This window comes from Lactuca sativa, chromosome 5 (assembly GCF_002870075.4).
Source record: "Lactuca sativa cultivar Salinas chromosome 5, Lsat_Salinas_v11, whole genome shotgun sequence".
NCBI classification, from domain to species: domain Eukaryota; kingdom Viridiplantae; phylum Streptophyta; class Magnoliopsida; order Asterales; family Asteraceae; genus Lactuca; species Lactuca sativa.
Genome location: NC_056627.2, coordinates 264,750,637 through 264,767,865, shown reverse-complemented (window position 1 = coordinate 264,767,865; position 17,229 = coordinate 264,750,637). Strand labels below are relative to the sequence as shown.

Sequence of the window (17,229 nt, the reverse complement as noted above, 5' to 3'; positions counted from 1 at the left end):
GAAAAGGATCATGGTGACAGATTGACAATCTCCTGGCTTGTGAGGTTGAACAAGAAGCTGAAAAATGAAAATCTTTTCTTGAAAATATGTTTATTTATTAGTTGGGTATTGTTCTTGGTGATACTTGTTTACAAGTTGTAAGGTGGGGATGAGTTGTTATTGTAATGGTAAAGTCTTCTGTAATGGTTAGGTTGTAGCAATGTATGTGATGGTATCATTATCTGTAATGGTTAGGTTGTAGCAGTGAATGTGAAGGTATCCTTTTCTGTAATGGTTAAGTTGTGTATGTATTGTAATGCAGATGGTTAAGATTTTTAAGATCAATGAAAATGGTGTTTATGTATTGGTTAGGTTGTCTATGTATTGTAATGCAAATGTACTGTAATGGTTGTAGCAGTGTTGTATTGATTATGTTTTAAAGTGATGTATAAGCAGCATATTGACCATTAATTAGTACCAAACTATAACAGGGCAATGAGGGTGACATCATAAGAAGAATATAACAATCTAATTTAGTACCAAACTATTATGGAAAATATAAATGTAAAAATCAATATAAACCAAATTATTATCTACCCAATGGTGTATCATAAGAAGAAAACATTCCATTAATTAGTACCAAACTATTACAGGGCAATGAGGGTGACAAACTAGTTCATCCAAAAGTGCCAACATATTGGCTAAAACAAGTATCAAAATACTGCCCCTATTACAAACTATTCATAAATAATGTACCAAAATATTAGCCCTATTACAAGCAGTAACATAACACAATCCATTCATATTTAAAGTAACAAAAGACTAGCCCTATTACAAACCATCAAGTGGTTGCCTTCCCTTTCCCTTTTCCTTTGACTTGTGATTGTTCACCACCCCCACCAACAATTGGTCTTTGCCCTTTGCAGGTTCTTGCATTGTGACCAACATTGTTACACTTCGTACATGTTACTGATCTATGGGCCCTCGATGCTGTGTTTCCTCTAACAAAGTCCTCATTTTCCACAATTGATATTGTTCTCTTCTTCTTTGGTCTTCCTATGGGAACACGATGTTTTGGAGGCAACAGAGTTGTTGGTATAGCTGACTTCTCCCACATGGACCTTCCATTGATTGGACTAACCTTAAAAGAATACATCTCTTTCCAGGTTGATAACCAGTAACATGGATGCACAAATGATTCTGGGATTCCCACATCTTTGTCATTCCTCCCCATGTCCCAAATAGCAGCCACACCATGTTTGCACGGAATTCCTGTTAATTCCCACCTTTTGCACGTGCAACTTTGTTGACCTACATCCACAATACACTGATCTTGCCATGGTCCAGCAACTTGATATTTTCCAGCACCACAAAATGTTGCAACATACTGTTCTGCCTTACTCTTTATCTTATCCAATATTGTTGTAGCTGTAGGAGTCAAAGGACCTACAACTTTCTGAATTTCCTTGTCAACTTTGACTATCTTCTTCATAATGTACTCTCTGATGAACTCAATGCAGTTAATAATTGGTGCATCACGACCATCTTCTATCTTGCTGTTGAATGCTTCACACAGGTTATTAGTTAGAGCATCACAATGTGCTCTCCTTGAACATAAACAACTTCTATGTCAGTATTCAGTTTACCTTCTTTTAAAATTATTAAGTAGAGATCGAAAGTCATTATACCAGTAAAGTGGGAGCGAGCCCAACTTTGAGGAGGTATTTGTTTCAGCCACTCATAAGCATCATTGTTAAGCTTCTTTAGTTTTTCCATTGCTTGATGAAAGTGTTGTACATTAGAGGTCGTGGCACATTCCCAAAGAAGATCCTTGAACACCTTTCCCCTCCAGTTCTTTTTCATGTTGTCGTGTATGTGACGAAGACAATACGATGCTCTGCACATGGAAATAGTGTTGCAATCGCAGACAACAAACCCTAGCAACAGTAACATGTTTGTATGTTAGTATAACTGCATCAATAGTATAAAACTATAAAACCTAGTTTGGATAGGTTCCAATACCTTTTGTCTGTCACTCATAAACGTGAAATTGGAATTTGTTCCCAAACCTAAGTCATCACCCAAATTACTTAAAAACCAAGTCCAAGAATTCAATGTTTCTGATTCAACCACAGCATAGGCTAAAGGATATATCCCATTATTACCATCCAATGCCTTTGATAAGAAACATAAATTACCAGAAAACATTGGTCAATTAACACTACTTAAAATAAAGAACATACAATACAAGAAGAAATAAGAAGATCTTACCACAGCAGACAAAACTTGGCCTGGATATGGACCTTTCACGAAGGCTCCATCAAGTCCAAGAAAGTCCCTTCTTCCCGCTGCAAAACCTCGCTTCAAAGCTCCAATGCAAACATAGATACGCCTGAATGTTCTTGTCTCAACAGTTGGATTCGCTTCACTTTCAACATCAATTTTAATCGTAGTATCTGGGTTACGTGCTTGTACCTCTAAAACATAGTCCCTTAACAACCTGTATTGGCTGGCATAATCTCCTTGAACATGCTTTAAAGCTTGCTGCTTTGCCCTAAAAGTTTTCATATGCGAAATGCCCATCTGGTACTCACGTTGGAGTTGCTCTCGTAAAGCCCTAATAGGAATCTTTGGGTTTGTCTCAATAACTTGTACTATATGCTCTGAAAGGAACTTATAGTCACATGCTTTGACTTTCCTTGTTTGTAGACATCGATGCTCCTTCGTGTATGTCTTAACCATCCAATCTATGTCACGCTTCCACTTACTACAATATATAACCCATGGGCATTTCTCTTCTTCATTAGTAGCAAGATTTGGTATAGTGCCCTTACACACAAACCTAACCCTATTCTTATCATTTTTCTCTAATTGTATTTCCCTTCTTGTCCTTATGGAATGTAGTTTCACTTGTGTCTTAAAGTCCTTAGATGAACTGAAAGTTTGAAAAATGTAGAAGGGCTCACTAACCAAAGCTGCATCATTTTCATAAGCCCTCTGTATGGCCCTAATAGTTTTCCTTCGCTTACCATCATTTGCCTCATCTGATGAAGACCCAGACAACAAAACCTCTGTGTTGATCACTTCTAAGTCACCTTGTTGTGTATCTTCAGGTACATTACTTTCAGAAGAACCTCCAACCCATTCTACATCCTTGTCAATGTTCATATGGAAATCTTTCATATCCACATCAACATCATGTATGAGATTGTCCTCATCAATAAAAAAATCACTATCTTCACTCTCACTATCATCATTAAACTCATCATTTCCACTGCCATTGTTGTGTCCACTACCATCATAATCATCCTCATTCTCTACATTCATTTCAAATTCAATATGGTCGACCAAAGATGGTTCTTTGTCCAAATGACTATCATTCTCAACTTCTGTTAGGTCTGGAACACTCTCATGCTCAATTGGAGAGTCATTCCACTCCAAAAACAACTGTTTGGAGCAAGCTGGTGGCTCTTTAATTTCAACAATTTTAACCTTACTAGGGTTGGGGGACATAGAATAAGTATGTAAATTTGTTTTCCCATGCTCAATATATACATCTATTAGCTTATGGTTAGCAACATACGTACCCAGATGATGAACATCCTGATCTGAACCCAAAGCAAATAACCCAAAATCCAAATCGCCAAATGGTCTCAGGAAATGATAATAGAGTAGTGTTTCGTCTGAATCAATATGCCCAAGTTCCTCCATAATCTCGTCAATGTCGTGAATGGAAAAGGTGTCAATGTCTAGTAAATCAACATAATTTTGCTTGCCTTTGATGTACTTTCTTCCAGGGAACTTTGTAAACTGTCCACCATGGTGTAATCGGACAGAGAATATCGTCGGATGTCTGGCTGTATATTCACGGAAAGATTGGTTAGTCACATTTTTCTTTTTAAGTTACTAACTGATTGAGGGAGTAAACACTTACCATATCTACGAGCAACGTCAATCTCGTCCATGGTAGCACGTATCCTCCAAGGCGCCATCGTCGTTTTCAAATGTAGGGTTCTTTCGATCAAGGGTTTTCAAGGGTTTTCAAAGGGTTTTCAAAGGTTTTGTAACAGCCCAAAATCTCAAGTATTGCTAAGTTGCATTTTGGGGGTGTTTTAAAGGGGAGACTCGGCGAGTTGGAGCCAGACTCGCCGAGTAGGGTCGCAGACTTGGTCGCGGGTTCACGACTGGACTCGACGAGTCCAGATATAGACTCGGCGAGTCGACGCTGTTCAGCGGAAAACCCTAACCGTTCAGTATTGGGTCGTATATAAGGGTTATTATGCCGTCATTTCACGACGTTTGATCGATTGGGAAGAACCCTAGGCGACTGTGGCGGCTAGAGCAAGCTTGAAGGCCATTGGTGACCTTGAAGGAATTGTTGTGCAAGGAGGATAGGGGTTTTAGCTAAAGGAACTGCAGGGAGTTCGAGTTCTGAAGTTTGGGGACATGGAAGGTACATCATTCAGGTAATAATTCGGATTACATCCTCCTGTGATTGATGTGTATATAGATTTAGGGTTTATGGAACCCATTTGGAGTCTAGATGGATTGTTGTGTTGTTATTCAACGTTTATAACCTTGTATTAGGACCCTTAGAGGTCCAGAAGGTCCCATGTTTGTATATTCGAGAATATATGGATCTCAGGAAGCAGTTCGATCGACTGCATGGCGTAGACTCGCCGAGTCGGATGATCAGACTCGGCGAGTAGCTTGAAGATTCACTGGGACTCGCCGAGTTTGTTCTTCAGGCTCGGCGAGTAGAGTCGGGGTGGCCCCGCGATTCTTCCACGAGGACCTCGTCGAGTCAAGAGGGATACTCGACGAGTAGAAAGGGATCATGCAGGAATTGGTGAGGATGACTAGACTCGCCGAGTCGCCAGGGTACTCGCCGAGTCCAGTCGAGATGGCCGTTGACCAGAGTTGACCTGTGTGTAACGTTTTAGGGTCAGTTAACGTGGAAGATAGAAGTATTAAAAAGAGATATATGATGAGACAGGGAGCTTGTAGCTCGGAGGATCAAGTGCAAGAGATTTCAGGAGTTGCTATCTCCCAGTGTCCGCGAGGTGAGTCTTCTCACTATACTGTACCCGGAAGGGTTTGACTGTGTGACCGGAAGGTCGGATATGTTATGTGATATGTATGCTATGTGTGGTAAGTTGATTGTTATATGTGCTATGTATGATATGTGGGCCGGAAGGCAATATGTTATGGGCCGGAAGGCGATTATGTTATGGGCCGGAAGGCGTTGTATTGAGGACCGGAAGGTCAGAGCCTGGAAAGGCGTATGTGTGTAAGTGTATATTGGGGAACTCACTAAGCTTCGTGCTTACAGTATTTATGTTATGTTGTTTCAGGTTCTTTCAGTAACGCGGAATGGCATCGGCTCGATTGTACACACCGAGGAAAGAGTTGTATTTTGGAGGATCCTGGTTGTCTATTCAAATGAAAATGGAACTATGTTTTGTAATTTGAATATGAATAAGATTTTAAACAAGTGTTTTAATATTAAATTGATTATTTAAATGAAAAGTTTGCTTTGAAAATCACGGTGTTACAGGTTTTGTCTGTGAAGCTTGTGTCCGATCACGTTGATCAACGATACGTCCTTTTTTTTCTTGGCGCTATAACATTGGATATGTGAAAAGACTTTTATACCCCCAACGTGCAAGGCACGTGGGGTGTCTAACGGAAACAATTGACGGAATGTGAGAATAGGGATTAGGCGGGTTGCATAATTAAAAGTTGAGGACAGTCCGAGTTAGAAAAATAAGTTAGGGACCAAGCGTGTAATTTACACTAAACCACAGGGACCATTCGCGTAATTTACTCTAAGTTATATCATATCGAACCCAATCTTTCGGTATATAAAAGATTGAGACTTTCATCTTCTGTGTTAATGTCAAATGAACACAAGCAGTTTATTGATTGACACATAAAATAAGACGGTTCGATATGATATAACATATATTGGGTTTGTATATATTATTTAAAATATAAACTTATATCTAAAAAGTAAAAGGGTTGATTTGAAAATTTATATAAGTGTAAGGGCATTAGTATACGTATGATTTGAAAATTCATCATAGAGGCTTAAAAAGCAAAATAAAAGTTATATATACTTTTTGTTAAAGATATAATCAAAATTTTTTAAAATGAAAAATTAATCTAACTATAAAGATATTTAGCACCAGTTTGACAAAAACAAGTTAGTTTATGCAATAACTTATTTTAATTTAACGTTTAGTAAAATCATAAAAGTAGTTAATCGTATTTTTATAAAAAAACTTATAAACGAACTTATTGATAAACTAGTTTTAGATAGTTTATTGGTAAGATAGCTTTTGAATTGGCTTCTCAAAGATGGTCTTAATGTAAATTAGTAGCATCAACTCTATGATGCGTGAAGATAACCTAGAAGAGTTTCACGATGGGAATTTACTTAAGTTTTTTGCAAATGGTTAAATTATAATTTATCAAATTCATTCATTACTTTTACACGATTGAATCGTGTACATATATAGGAGCACCTTTTATCTATATGCCTACATGGTATTATGCAAATCATTAAAAAGAAGTACGTATTATGTAAATCAATAAAACAAACTTTAATATATTGATTGAGACATTTATTTAAATCAATTAAATTTGTAAGAGTTTACTGTGAAGATTTTAACAGTTTTTTTTTTTTTCATTTCTTAAGAAAATTTTAAAAACCCTTGATACATGTTTAAGTAACTGAAATGTTGTTGATAACAAGTCATGTTGACATTTTACGTAAACTAACCTAAGATAATTGACAATAAACAAAAGTTAATACTAGTATATGTAATATATATTAAATGGCCACCAAAGCTTATAAATTCTGCCTTAATTTTCTTAAAGAAGTGCAATATTTCAGTTTATCAAATATCTTTATTTTTGTTTGTTTAATACTTAATAGTAGCTAGCTATTAATCTAGTATCAAACTAAACGGCAAACTTTACTATCATTCCTTATCATTTATCAATGCAACGTTTGCAATTTTGTCACGTTTCTTTTGCAAGCAATCCGTTGATCGGCACATAAAATAAGAAAAACTGTAGAAATTAAGTTGAAAACGATCTCCATGCATGCATCATGCACAAAAACCCATCCAAATTCATAGTCGCCAATTCAAATGCGCATTTGCACCACCATGTTTTAAATCCATAACTTTCGGATCTCAATCCATCAATCAACAGCCATGGGAGAAGTAGATCCAACCTTCATTCAACAACCAGAACACAGACCTAAACTTGAAGTAATCGAAGCTCAAGGAATTCCACAAATTGACCTCTCACCATTGCTAACCTCGTCTCCTGCGGACGTTCATGCAGATCTTGTGGCTCAGGTCCGTGACGCGTGTGAAAATTGGGGATTCTTCCAAGTCTTCAACCACGGAATCCCGGTGGAGAGCCGTGGAAAGCTGATATCGGCGGCGAAGAGGTTCTTCGATCAGCCGATGGAGGAGAAGAGGAAGGTGAGGAGAGACGAAGCGCATCCGTTAGGTTACTACGACACTGAACATACCAAAAATGTGAGGGACTGGAAGGAGGTTTTTGATGTGACGGTGGACGTTCCGACGTTGATGTGGGCATCTCATGAGCCCGACGATGAACAGATGACAGAGTATCTTAACCAATGGCCTCACCATCCTCCGGAATTAAGGTATATTTATCTTTTTTTTTTTTTTTTTTTTTTTTTTTTTTTAAACAGATTATATATAAAATTATCAATTTCTCTCTCATGTTTTAGCTTGAATAATTCATATTTTTTTAGCAAAATGTTGTAGACATAGTAAACTTTATTTATATGTTTTTAACTTTTTATGATTACAAATTTTGTTTACCGATAAATTCGAACCAAAATAATAGGATCACTACTTGTAAAACTTATGTATTACATGAGTTAATTTAAAAAAAAATAATTACTAAGGTCAAAATAATAAAATGTATTGTTAAAAGATATGTAATTAGTAATATAAATATTAAAAAATAGTAAAATGTATCCCTGATAGACCCAATCACATCCGTATTATTATGTGAGAGGTAAATCAAAGAACACTGTCAATTAAGACTCCGCGTCTATGTTTGTTAATGAAGGCATTAGGTGTATAACGATGTGTTATAACATATAAACATATAAACATATATGTTATTCATTATTGATATCGACTCATTTTTAATTGTTTAAAAATAGGGAGGCATGTGAAGAATACGTTAAAGATGTTCAAAAACTGTCATACAAATTGTTGGAACTTATTGCACTTAGCTTGAACCTTCCTGCAAACCGATTTGAAGCCTTTTTCTCCAAGGGCCAAACTAGTTTCATTCGACTTAACCACTATCCACCTTGCCCTGCTCCCGACCTAGCCCTTGGGGTTGGTCGACACAAGGATGCCATTGCTTTGACTATATTGACTCAAGATGACGTAGGGGGTTTAGAAGTTAAGCGAAAAACCGATGGGGAGTGGATCTTTGTCAAGCCTACACCTAATACCTTCATTATCAATGTTGGGGACATGATTCAGGTAATCAATATAATCATCTATTATGTATGGGTATGTTCTTCTTAAATGGACCATAAGTACTTTGAGTTAAAAAATTTATATTATTTTTTGTTGTATAGGTATGGAGTAACGACAAGTATGAAAGTGTAGAGCATAGGGTAATGGTGAATTCGACCAGAGAAAGGTTTTCGATCCCATTTTTCTTGTGCCCTTCATACTACACTGTGGTGGAGCCGTTGGTAGAGTTGATTGATGAACAAAACCCTGCCAAGTATGATAGTTACAATTGGGGCAAATTCTTTGCAACACGAAAACGTAGTAATTTTAAGAAACTTGATGTTGAAAACATACAGATTTATCATTTCAAAAAATCATATGAGCTAAAAGGGTGATGATAATGTTTCTTGGCTTGAGAATATTGTTATATAAATAAAAGATGTATTGTCTATTTTCATGTAAAGATATGAACCTTTAAGGACCCAAAAATTTGGTAGATTTGGTGGTGCCCTCTCATGGATAAAATTATTTGTTTGTAATATCTTTTGTTTATTGTTTGGAGAAATGGATTCCATTTGTTAGTTATTTGCAAAAAGGTGTTAGATGTTTTCCATATGACATTTGAGACAATTTCGTTTTTATCCTTATTAACTTTCATAATTACGTTTATATCATTGTAAAACTTCAAATTATATATATATATATATATATATATATATATATATATATATATATATATATATATATATATATATATATATATATATATATATATATATATATATAAAACCTATAAACTCACATATACACCTAAATACTTAATTAAATCTATTTAAAACTTTAAAACATAATCTTTAAGTTATATTACAACTAAAAACCTAAAATACCAATCCACAATCCTTGATCCTTCCTATAATAGATCAAAATACCAATCCACAGTCCTTCCTATAGATCTTATTATTCACGATATGATTGTTAATAACTTGATTCTTTGTCGTTTCACATTCTGTATAATCAATTAGCAAACCTGGTGGTTGAATTTTCTTAATTGATTGTAACCGCAAAACTGATGATTGCAAACTTGGTGATTACATATTCAATTAGCAAAACCGAAGTAAAACCTGACGATTGCAAATTCGATTAACAAAACTTGATAATTGTATATTCTTAATCGATTAGCAAAAACATTATCTAGTCGTGATTAACCATATACTGAATAAGGATATCAATTATGTGAAGGATTGTAAAAGAGTATTTTAGTAACTAATATAGTTTATGAGTTTTATATGGATATACGTACATATTATTTAAAAAATTTAAGAATATGAAAATAATTATGAAAAACTTATTTTTACTCACACTCACGAAAAATAACATGAAAAACAATTTACTTTTAAATAACACGTTTGAAACAAAAAATACAGATAACAGCCATAACACATGGTTTCTACCAAATCAAATGGAACATTTCAATAATTTACTTTTTAAAATATAACAAGTCATTTGTTCTTATGTTTGCTCCCTTTGTTTCCTTTCTCTTCCAATTTTTTATAACTTAATTTATTACCAAAAACAAAACGTAAGAATGAACATATCCATAGATAAATTAATCAAAACTTACATCATTAAATCATCACCATGTATCATACACAAAAAAGGGTCCAAATACATAGCACCAGCTCACTTGCCGCATAGCAAAATTCAGATAGGCTTCTTCACTCCACCAGTCACCACCACCTTTTAAACTCATCACTTTTCCGATCTTGAATTCATCAATCTTCATCAGCAATGGGAGAAGTTGATCCATCTTTCATCCAAGAACCTGAACACAGACCTAAACTTGCAGTAATCAAAGCCGAAGGAATCCCACAAATTGACCTCTCGCCTTTCGTAAACTCGTCTCCGTCCGCCGTCGCGATAGAAGATCTGATATCTCAGGTCCGTGACGCATGCAAAAACTGGGGATTCTTTGAAGTAATCAACCACGGGGTTCCCGTCGACGTCCGTGAAAAGCTAAAGTCGGCAGCCAAGAAGTTTTTCGATCAGCCATTAGAGGAGAAGAAGAAGGTGAAGAGAGGCGAAGGGAACCCATTTGGTTATTACGATACCGAACACACAAAAAATGTGAGGGACTGGAAAGAAGTTTTCGATTTCACGGTGGAGGTTCCGACATTGATGCCGGCGTCATATGAATCCGACGATGAACAGACGGCGGAGTACTCTAATCAATGGGCTGACCATCCTCCAGAATTAAGGTACTTAATTTTTGATTTAATAACTAATTAACCATGATCCTAATCCAGTTTTCGGAAAACTCAGGGAGGCATCGGAAGAATATGTAAAAGAAGTTGAGGAATTGTCGTACAAACTGTTGGAATTGATATCCATGAGCTTAAACCTTCCTGCAAACCGGTTTGAGCCCTTCTTCTCCAAGGATCAAACCAGTTTTGTTCGGCTGAACCACTACCCGCCGTGCCCAGCTCCTGACCTCGCCCTTGGTGTTGGTCGACACAAGGACGCCGGCGCTTTGACGATCTTGGCTCAAGACGACGTCGGAGGTTTAGAAGTTAAGAGAAAAACCGATGGAGAGTGGATCTTTGTTAAGCCAACACCAAATTCCTTCATCATCAACGTCGGGGACATTATTCAGGTATCATTAACAACATGTCTCCGATCTCTATATATCGATCTCAATTCTTCTTATTTAAGATTTGTTGTTGTTGTTGTTGTATAGGTATGGAGCAATGATAGGTATGAGAGTGTAGAGCATAGGGTGAAGGTGAACTCCGGTAGAGAAAGATTTTCGATCCCATTTTTCTTGAATCCTGCACATTACACGGTGGTGGAGCCGCTTGCTGAGCTGACGGATGAAAGAAACCCTGCAAAGTATAAGAGTTATAACTGGGGCAAGTTCTTTGTCACCAGAAAACGTAGTGATTTTAAGAAACTGGATGTTGAAAATATACAGATTTATCATTTTAAGAAACCCGGATTAGAGGATAATATCGTTTCTCTTATTGAGAATGTTGTTGTATAAGTAAAAAGATACCATGTGACGTTTTCATGTATACGAAAAAGTTATGGAACAAGAATAAAATATCTTTAATTTTTTTATTGGATCGATGAATATATGTTATTTAGTATAACTTTTTTAGTTAGGTACTTTTTAAGGTTTAAAGCTTTCTAATTAATCATTAAAAAGTTTTGAACCCGATGAATCTAATTTTAAGGAATGGCAAGGGACCAATTTAATTAGAACATAAATCTTGAAAGAAAATATCTGATTTTTAAAAGAAAAGCAAACTTTTATTAATTACTTGTAATTAATATTAATGGACAGATCAGAAGGTGAATGAATGAAACAAGAAATGCCATTATGTACAAATTAAAACTATATCCATACGTCTCTCACAGATCGAGTAACGAAAAAATGGCATGAAATTGATATGCATGGAAGAAGAGGGTGGAGAGTAGCTAATTATGCTAGGGAAGAAGGCCAATGTAGATGTTGGGATAAGGGTTAGAATAACTAATTGCAGGTTGTGATGGGTTTGTATGATGCATAACATAGTCCACTGCTTCAACGACAGCCATCAGAAACTCATAAGCCAGCTTCACCAACTGTATACACATTTCAATTTTCTTAATCATCATCATCATCATCATCATCTTCTTATTTCTACATCATCATCATCTTCAACATATCTTTCTATATCATCAGCAGAAGCAGCATCATGATCACCATCCTGATCTTCTTTCTACATCATCATCATCTTAATATCAGTACTTGAGTCCTCAATCTCTCCCTAGCTAGTCCCTATAAATATCTCTCTCTAGATGTATGTGAATGTACACAAGCAAGCTTCGTGTATTATTTAGTATTTATAGTATATGGCACTCGTCGAAGTAACTGCAATTTTCTTTAATATGGCTTTTCGAACCTTGAATGGACATCATAAGTATATATGTATAACGCACACAACACACATATCAATAGATAAAGATGTGACATATATATATATATATATATATATATATATATATATATATATATATATATATATATATATATATATATATATATATATATATATATATATATATATATATATATATATATATATATATATATATATATATATATATATATATATATAGAACATGGTGGAAACGGCCAAGAATATCTCATTATTCCTCCATATTCATGATCAGATAACTCTAAAATAAATAATACTTGTAAATATCAAATTAAATTAATTAGTTTGTTTATGTTACACTTGTCCCGAATAAATAATAATGTTTTCTTAATTAGGAACTTTAATTGGATGTTGAATTAATTAATTTGTCTCTTAGCAAATTTATTACAATATATTAATGAGGTTGATTGTTAAATGTTAATCTTTCTTTATTTTTGTTGTGTTAAAAAGTATTAAAAGTACATCACTCTTATTAGACAAAAATTATAATTATATGTAATTTTCTCTTTATATTCGGTAGGTCTCATCTCATCAAGAATCTTTATCAGTGTCTTATAATATACCTTTATACTGAAATAAGGCGCGGAATATCATGGAGTCACAAACGTCATTAGGGGAAACTTGTTGGCTTAATAACTAACCGATCTTGAAGCCCTCTATTGCTCTCCATCAGGCATCAAGTCACCTTCGTTTATTGTGACAATGAATATGTTTATTTGTCGTCCATCAAGTAATCCTCTTCAACACCAATTAAGAAAAAAATATTGAAATGGACATCTATTTTGCTCGAAAAAATTTGCTCTTGATCAAGTTCGTGTGCTCAACATTTTGCTTCCTTCTACCGATATGGTGAGTGATGGCATCCTCATCAAAGCCCAAATGTCCACCACTGTTATTCCGAGAATTCGGATTGAATTTGAGTGGTCAACCACCTCTTGTTCAAATTGTGGGATGTATTAGAAGTTTATCCTTATTAGAGAAAAAATATTTTATATGTAACTAGAAAGGTTACCCCCGCTACGCGGGAGCCAAAAACTTTCAATATTGTTTCCGAATCGATAAATATGACAGACGTAGAAAGTGCAATGATGAAAAACCCGGAGTTTGCCCCAGACCGTTTTTTTCATGTTTTTATGAAAAATGTAAAAGTTTTGACTGCAAGGATCAGAAGTTTCAAAACGGTTAAAGAATTAAAGGGGTAGGAATTAATAAATTTTTAGAAAAGGGATCAAAGTTGTCAAACCGTTAAAGTTTTGTGGCCAAACTTTAAATATTAAAAAGTTCCTAAAAAGTGTAGAAATATTGATTGCAATGACCAAAAATGTCAGAATAGGTAAAGAATGAGGAGCAAAGTGCAAGAACCATTTTTAAAAAGTGTAAAAATATTGATTGTAAGGACCAAAAATGTCAAAATAGGTAAAGAATGAGGAGCAAAGTGCAGGGACCATTTCTGCCAAAAAAATGCCCAGTTTACTATTCCTAAGCCTCATGTCTTTAATATATATACTAGAAAAGGATCCCGGGCTTCGCCCGGGTTAGATAAGAATTTGAAAAAGGTTTTATTTACAATCCAAAGCATTTCATTTGAGAAAATAAGGTAGCTATACTTCCATTTTCTTCGGTGTCTGTAAAATGCAAAAAATGGCATTGCACATAAGTGTAGAGTCTCTGGTTGCTGCTTTGGCATCATTCGTTTTTCAAACCGATTTTCTACTCCAAATGAGGCACATAAGTGTAGAGTCTCTTTTTAGACAACATCACCTGCAGTAATATAAAGGTCTTGTGAGAATTACAAAAGGGCAGAACTGTAATAAAAACCTGGATCACGTGTCACACATATATCCCCTTAAAAATAGTCAAAACACCTAATTATACTTTTAGTCCCACTGAAATATCATTTTTTTAGATATGGTCCAAGGAAAAAAACTGTAAACCCTTTTTCGTTGCTATTTCATTGTCACTTAACGTTTTTCAATTTCCAGTTGATGTTAACAAATTAGATGTTAAATTCAATTTTCAAAAATGACCATTTTTCCATTATCTTCTCCATTTCTTTCATTTACTTCCTCATTCCAATGTATTGTGCTTATTGTTGGATTACATCTACCTAAACCCCTGAACAAATGCTTTATGTTTTGAAAGCCCTTGTTTCCTGCCAGATACATATCAGAAAGTGAATGAACCAATTGATCTTTTGTATCACTAATCAACAATTGAGTTAAAGTTGAAGAGCTACAAACCTTTTTTTTAAATTTTCCAAAATTCAGTTGGATTTCACTTCTAAATTGGAATGAAAAGGTCAACCTCATACCCATTAAAATCATATAAAAATTACAGAATACTTGTCATTCCTTTTATGATGAAAACCGCATTCTTTCACACATGTGGTATTTTTGTCAAGCAATTGACTCAGGATTGGACCTTTATAGAGAAAGTAAGATTTCAAATACTAATGAAAAATCAAAACCCAATTTCTAAAGACTAAAAAAAAATCAATAATAAAACATGATACATCACCTAACGTACTTTATATACGGGTTGAAGAGTCATTTCTGGATAAACTTCATCAGGTTCGCATCATGCTGCAACCTTGAGTAAAACAGTATAAAAAAAAGGAAGAATTCCATAGTAGATAGAATACATGTAATTTTTTAAAAAAAAGATATTGTGAAAGAAGCTTACATGCTCGTTGTGGGCTTGTGGAAAATAGATGACGACGTTTCCAATTCAAGGTAAAGGGACTAAAGGGCCAGCACACACATGGCATAAGAATCTTGACTTTTAACAAATTCATGATTGTTTGTGCTAACGTCTTGGATTATGTATCAAAATGAATTTGAAAACCCATAAGATGAATTTCATGAATCCCATTGTTAAATTGAAATCGAATGAAAACAAAGCATCAGTCATGGATAGAACGCATACCTGAATTTGTGTTCAGCATAACTCAACTTCAATAAAATCCCAAGTCAAAGGAATTGTCAATCCTACTTTAAACTCCATATCAGTTCAAATTAATTATTAATTAATAAAAATATATAAATAGAATCCACCACACATAATTGTAATAAAATGAATAAAATAATTACCTTTGAAGTGGATACCTTGGAAAAAGTGATTTTGCAAAGTTCACACCTCGTGGGAAATAATATTAATAACGATTAAAAAAAAACCCTAAATTTGCTATAAAGGCAAGACACTTATAAGGCAAAAAAATTATAAATTTATAATAAAATATGAATCTAAATGATATCTAAATATAGTAATATTCAACATAAACAATCTAAAAGTATATGTTTTACGGAAGAGAGTAGGTGGGCCTCATAACCATTTTGTTTAAATCCACCTCGAACAAACGCACTGCAAGTTTTACCTCTTCTGGCTATAGTGCTTTAGGTGAATAAGATCAGCACAAAAAGTTTTAAATTTGAACAGTGAAAAGTACATAATTAATATGAAAATACCTTGTAAATACCAAAGCTCAAATACATTTTTCGTTCCCACTTGACAATAGATGGTGTTGAATATATTCCTAAGTATAAGCATTTGCTCCTCAATGGGCACGTTCAATATTGTAATCTGATTGCGATTCCAGACGGCACTACCTCCTTGCACCACCACCCATTTCCGTTTCATACGCCAAGAAATCGAGAAATCAGAATCTAAACCCATAATCGGACCAAGTTGTGTGTCTTATGATATGTGATTTTATGTTAATTCTTCTCAAGGCTAAAAATAATGCTAGACATGAAAGTATAAGATTGTCAGTTGGTTTTACCTGGGATTGGTGCAGTAAAATTGGTAAAGGGCAATTTGGTCTTTTGTGGTTTAAAAAATGATATTGCTATTTCGATCAAGTTAACATCTGGTAGTAGGAAGGTTTCTGTTGGAATAAGGAGATCCAAAAGAGAAGAAAGAAAAGGTTTTTTAAACGACTCGAGACTTTTAGCCGTCCATAGAAAACGGATAAGACGGAGCAGGAGGGCACCAATGTTGAGAAGAAATGGTGCATATGTTGATGATGAGGTGAGAAAGTTATGATTACATGTATAATTGCAATCAAGTGATGCAAAATAGGAAAAATTATGTCAAAAATAAAAAGTTAAATAATTGTTTCTTAGCATAACATATGAAGAAAATGATATCGGTAATCAGAAAATAATTACTAACCAGAAGAAAAGCACCAATTTTACTGCTAAAGATGAAAAGCAGGCTTCCAAAATCTTTCAAGACTATTGATCCAGCAATGAAGTGTTTCACAACTGTAGTCTATCATAATCAGACTACCATATAAAATATCACAATAAGTCTTTCTTTATATAATCTGCTCAAACTTATTTAAAAGAAATGATTTTGAGATACTTGGGTGACAGGCTAATCGGATTCCAGCGCGGTCATGAATGCACCCACAAGGACTGAAGTTGAAATGTTGATATGTTAAAATATGAAACATATTGTTTTCTTAGTATTCTAACAAACAACATTTAATATTGAAGTGTAAGAACATACATGCATCTCCTCAAAGATATCCACCCAGGTGATATTCTTCTCCCACAACCTACACAACAAAATAAAGTAAGAAAGTCAGTCCAAATTTGTAACTTAGGAACAAAAATATAATGAAGACTTAACCAAAAAAGGAATTGGTTTTCTTAATTGAAGTCATTGTTGCAATAAAGGTCCATGAAACAATCAGAAAGCTTCAACACCTAGGGACCCTGCTGTTGACAACATTACGGTTTTTGTAG

The 17,229-nt window shown here is 34.7% G+C and overlaps 3 protein-coding genes across 3 annotated transcripts; 2 read left to right on the top strand and 1 right to left on the bottom strand.

The window, feature by feature from the left end:
* Window positions 1-820: 820 nt before the first annotated feature.
* On the bottom strand, window positions 821-1,842 carry LOC111878298 (uncharacterized). The gene is made up of 2 exons (XM_052763679.1): window positions 1,668-1,842; window positions 821-1,545 (listed from the first exon to the last, which is right to left on the bottom strand). The coding sequence occupies exons 1-2, from the start codon at window positions 1,840-1,842 to the stop codon at window positions 821-823; spliced, it is 900 nt and encodes a 299-aa protein (XP_052619639.1).
* A 5,260-nt stretch (window positions 1,843-7,102) lies between these two features.
* On the top strand, window positions 7,103-9,089 carry LOC111877992 (protein DMR6-LIKE OXYGENASE 2). The gene is made up of 3 exons (XM_023874498.3): window positions 7,103-7,666; window positions 8,198-8,528; window positions 8,627-9,089. Exons 1-3 carry the CDS (start codon window positions 7,203-7,205, stop codon window positions 8,897-8,899), a joined length of 1,068 nt encoding a protein of 355 aa, XP_023730266.1. The 5' UTR covers window positions 7,103-7,202; the 3' UTR covers window positions 8,900-9,089.
* Window positions 9,090-10,147: 1,058 nt separating this feature from the next.
* On the top strand, window positions 10,148-11,618 carry LOC111877983 (protein DMR6-LIKE OXYGENASE 2). The gene is made up of 3 exons (XM_023874486.3): window positions 10,148-10,759; window positions 10,824-11,154; window positions 11,239-11,618. The coding sequence occupies exons 1-3, from the start codon at window positions 10,293-10,295 to the stop codon at window positions 11,539-11,541; spliced, it is 1,101 nt and encodes a 366-aa protein (XP_023730254.1). The 5' UTR covers window positions 10,148-10,292; the 3' UTR covers window positions 11,542-11,618.
* Window positions 11,619-17,229: the final 5,611 nt, after the last annotated feature.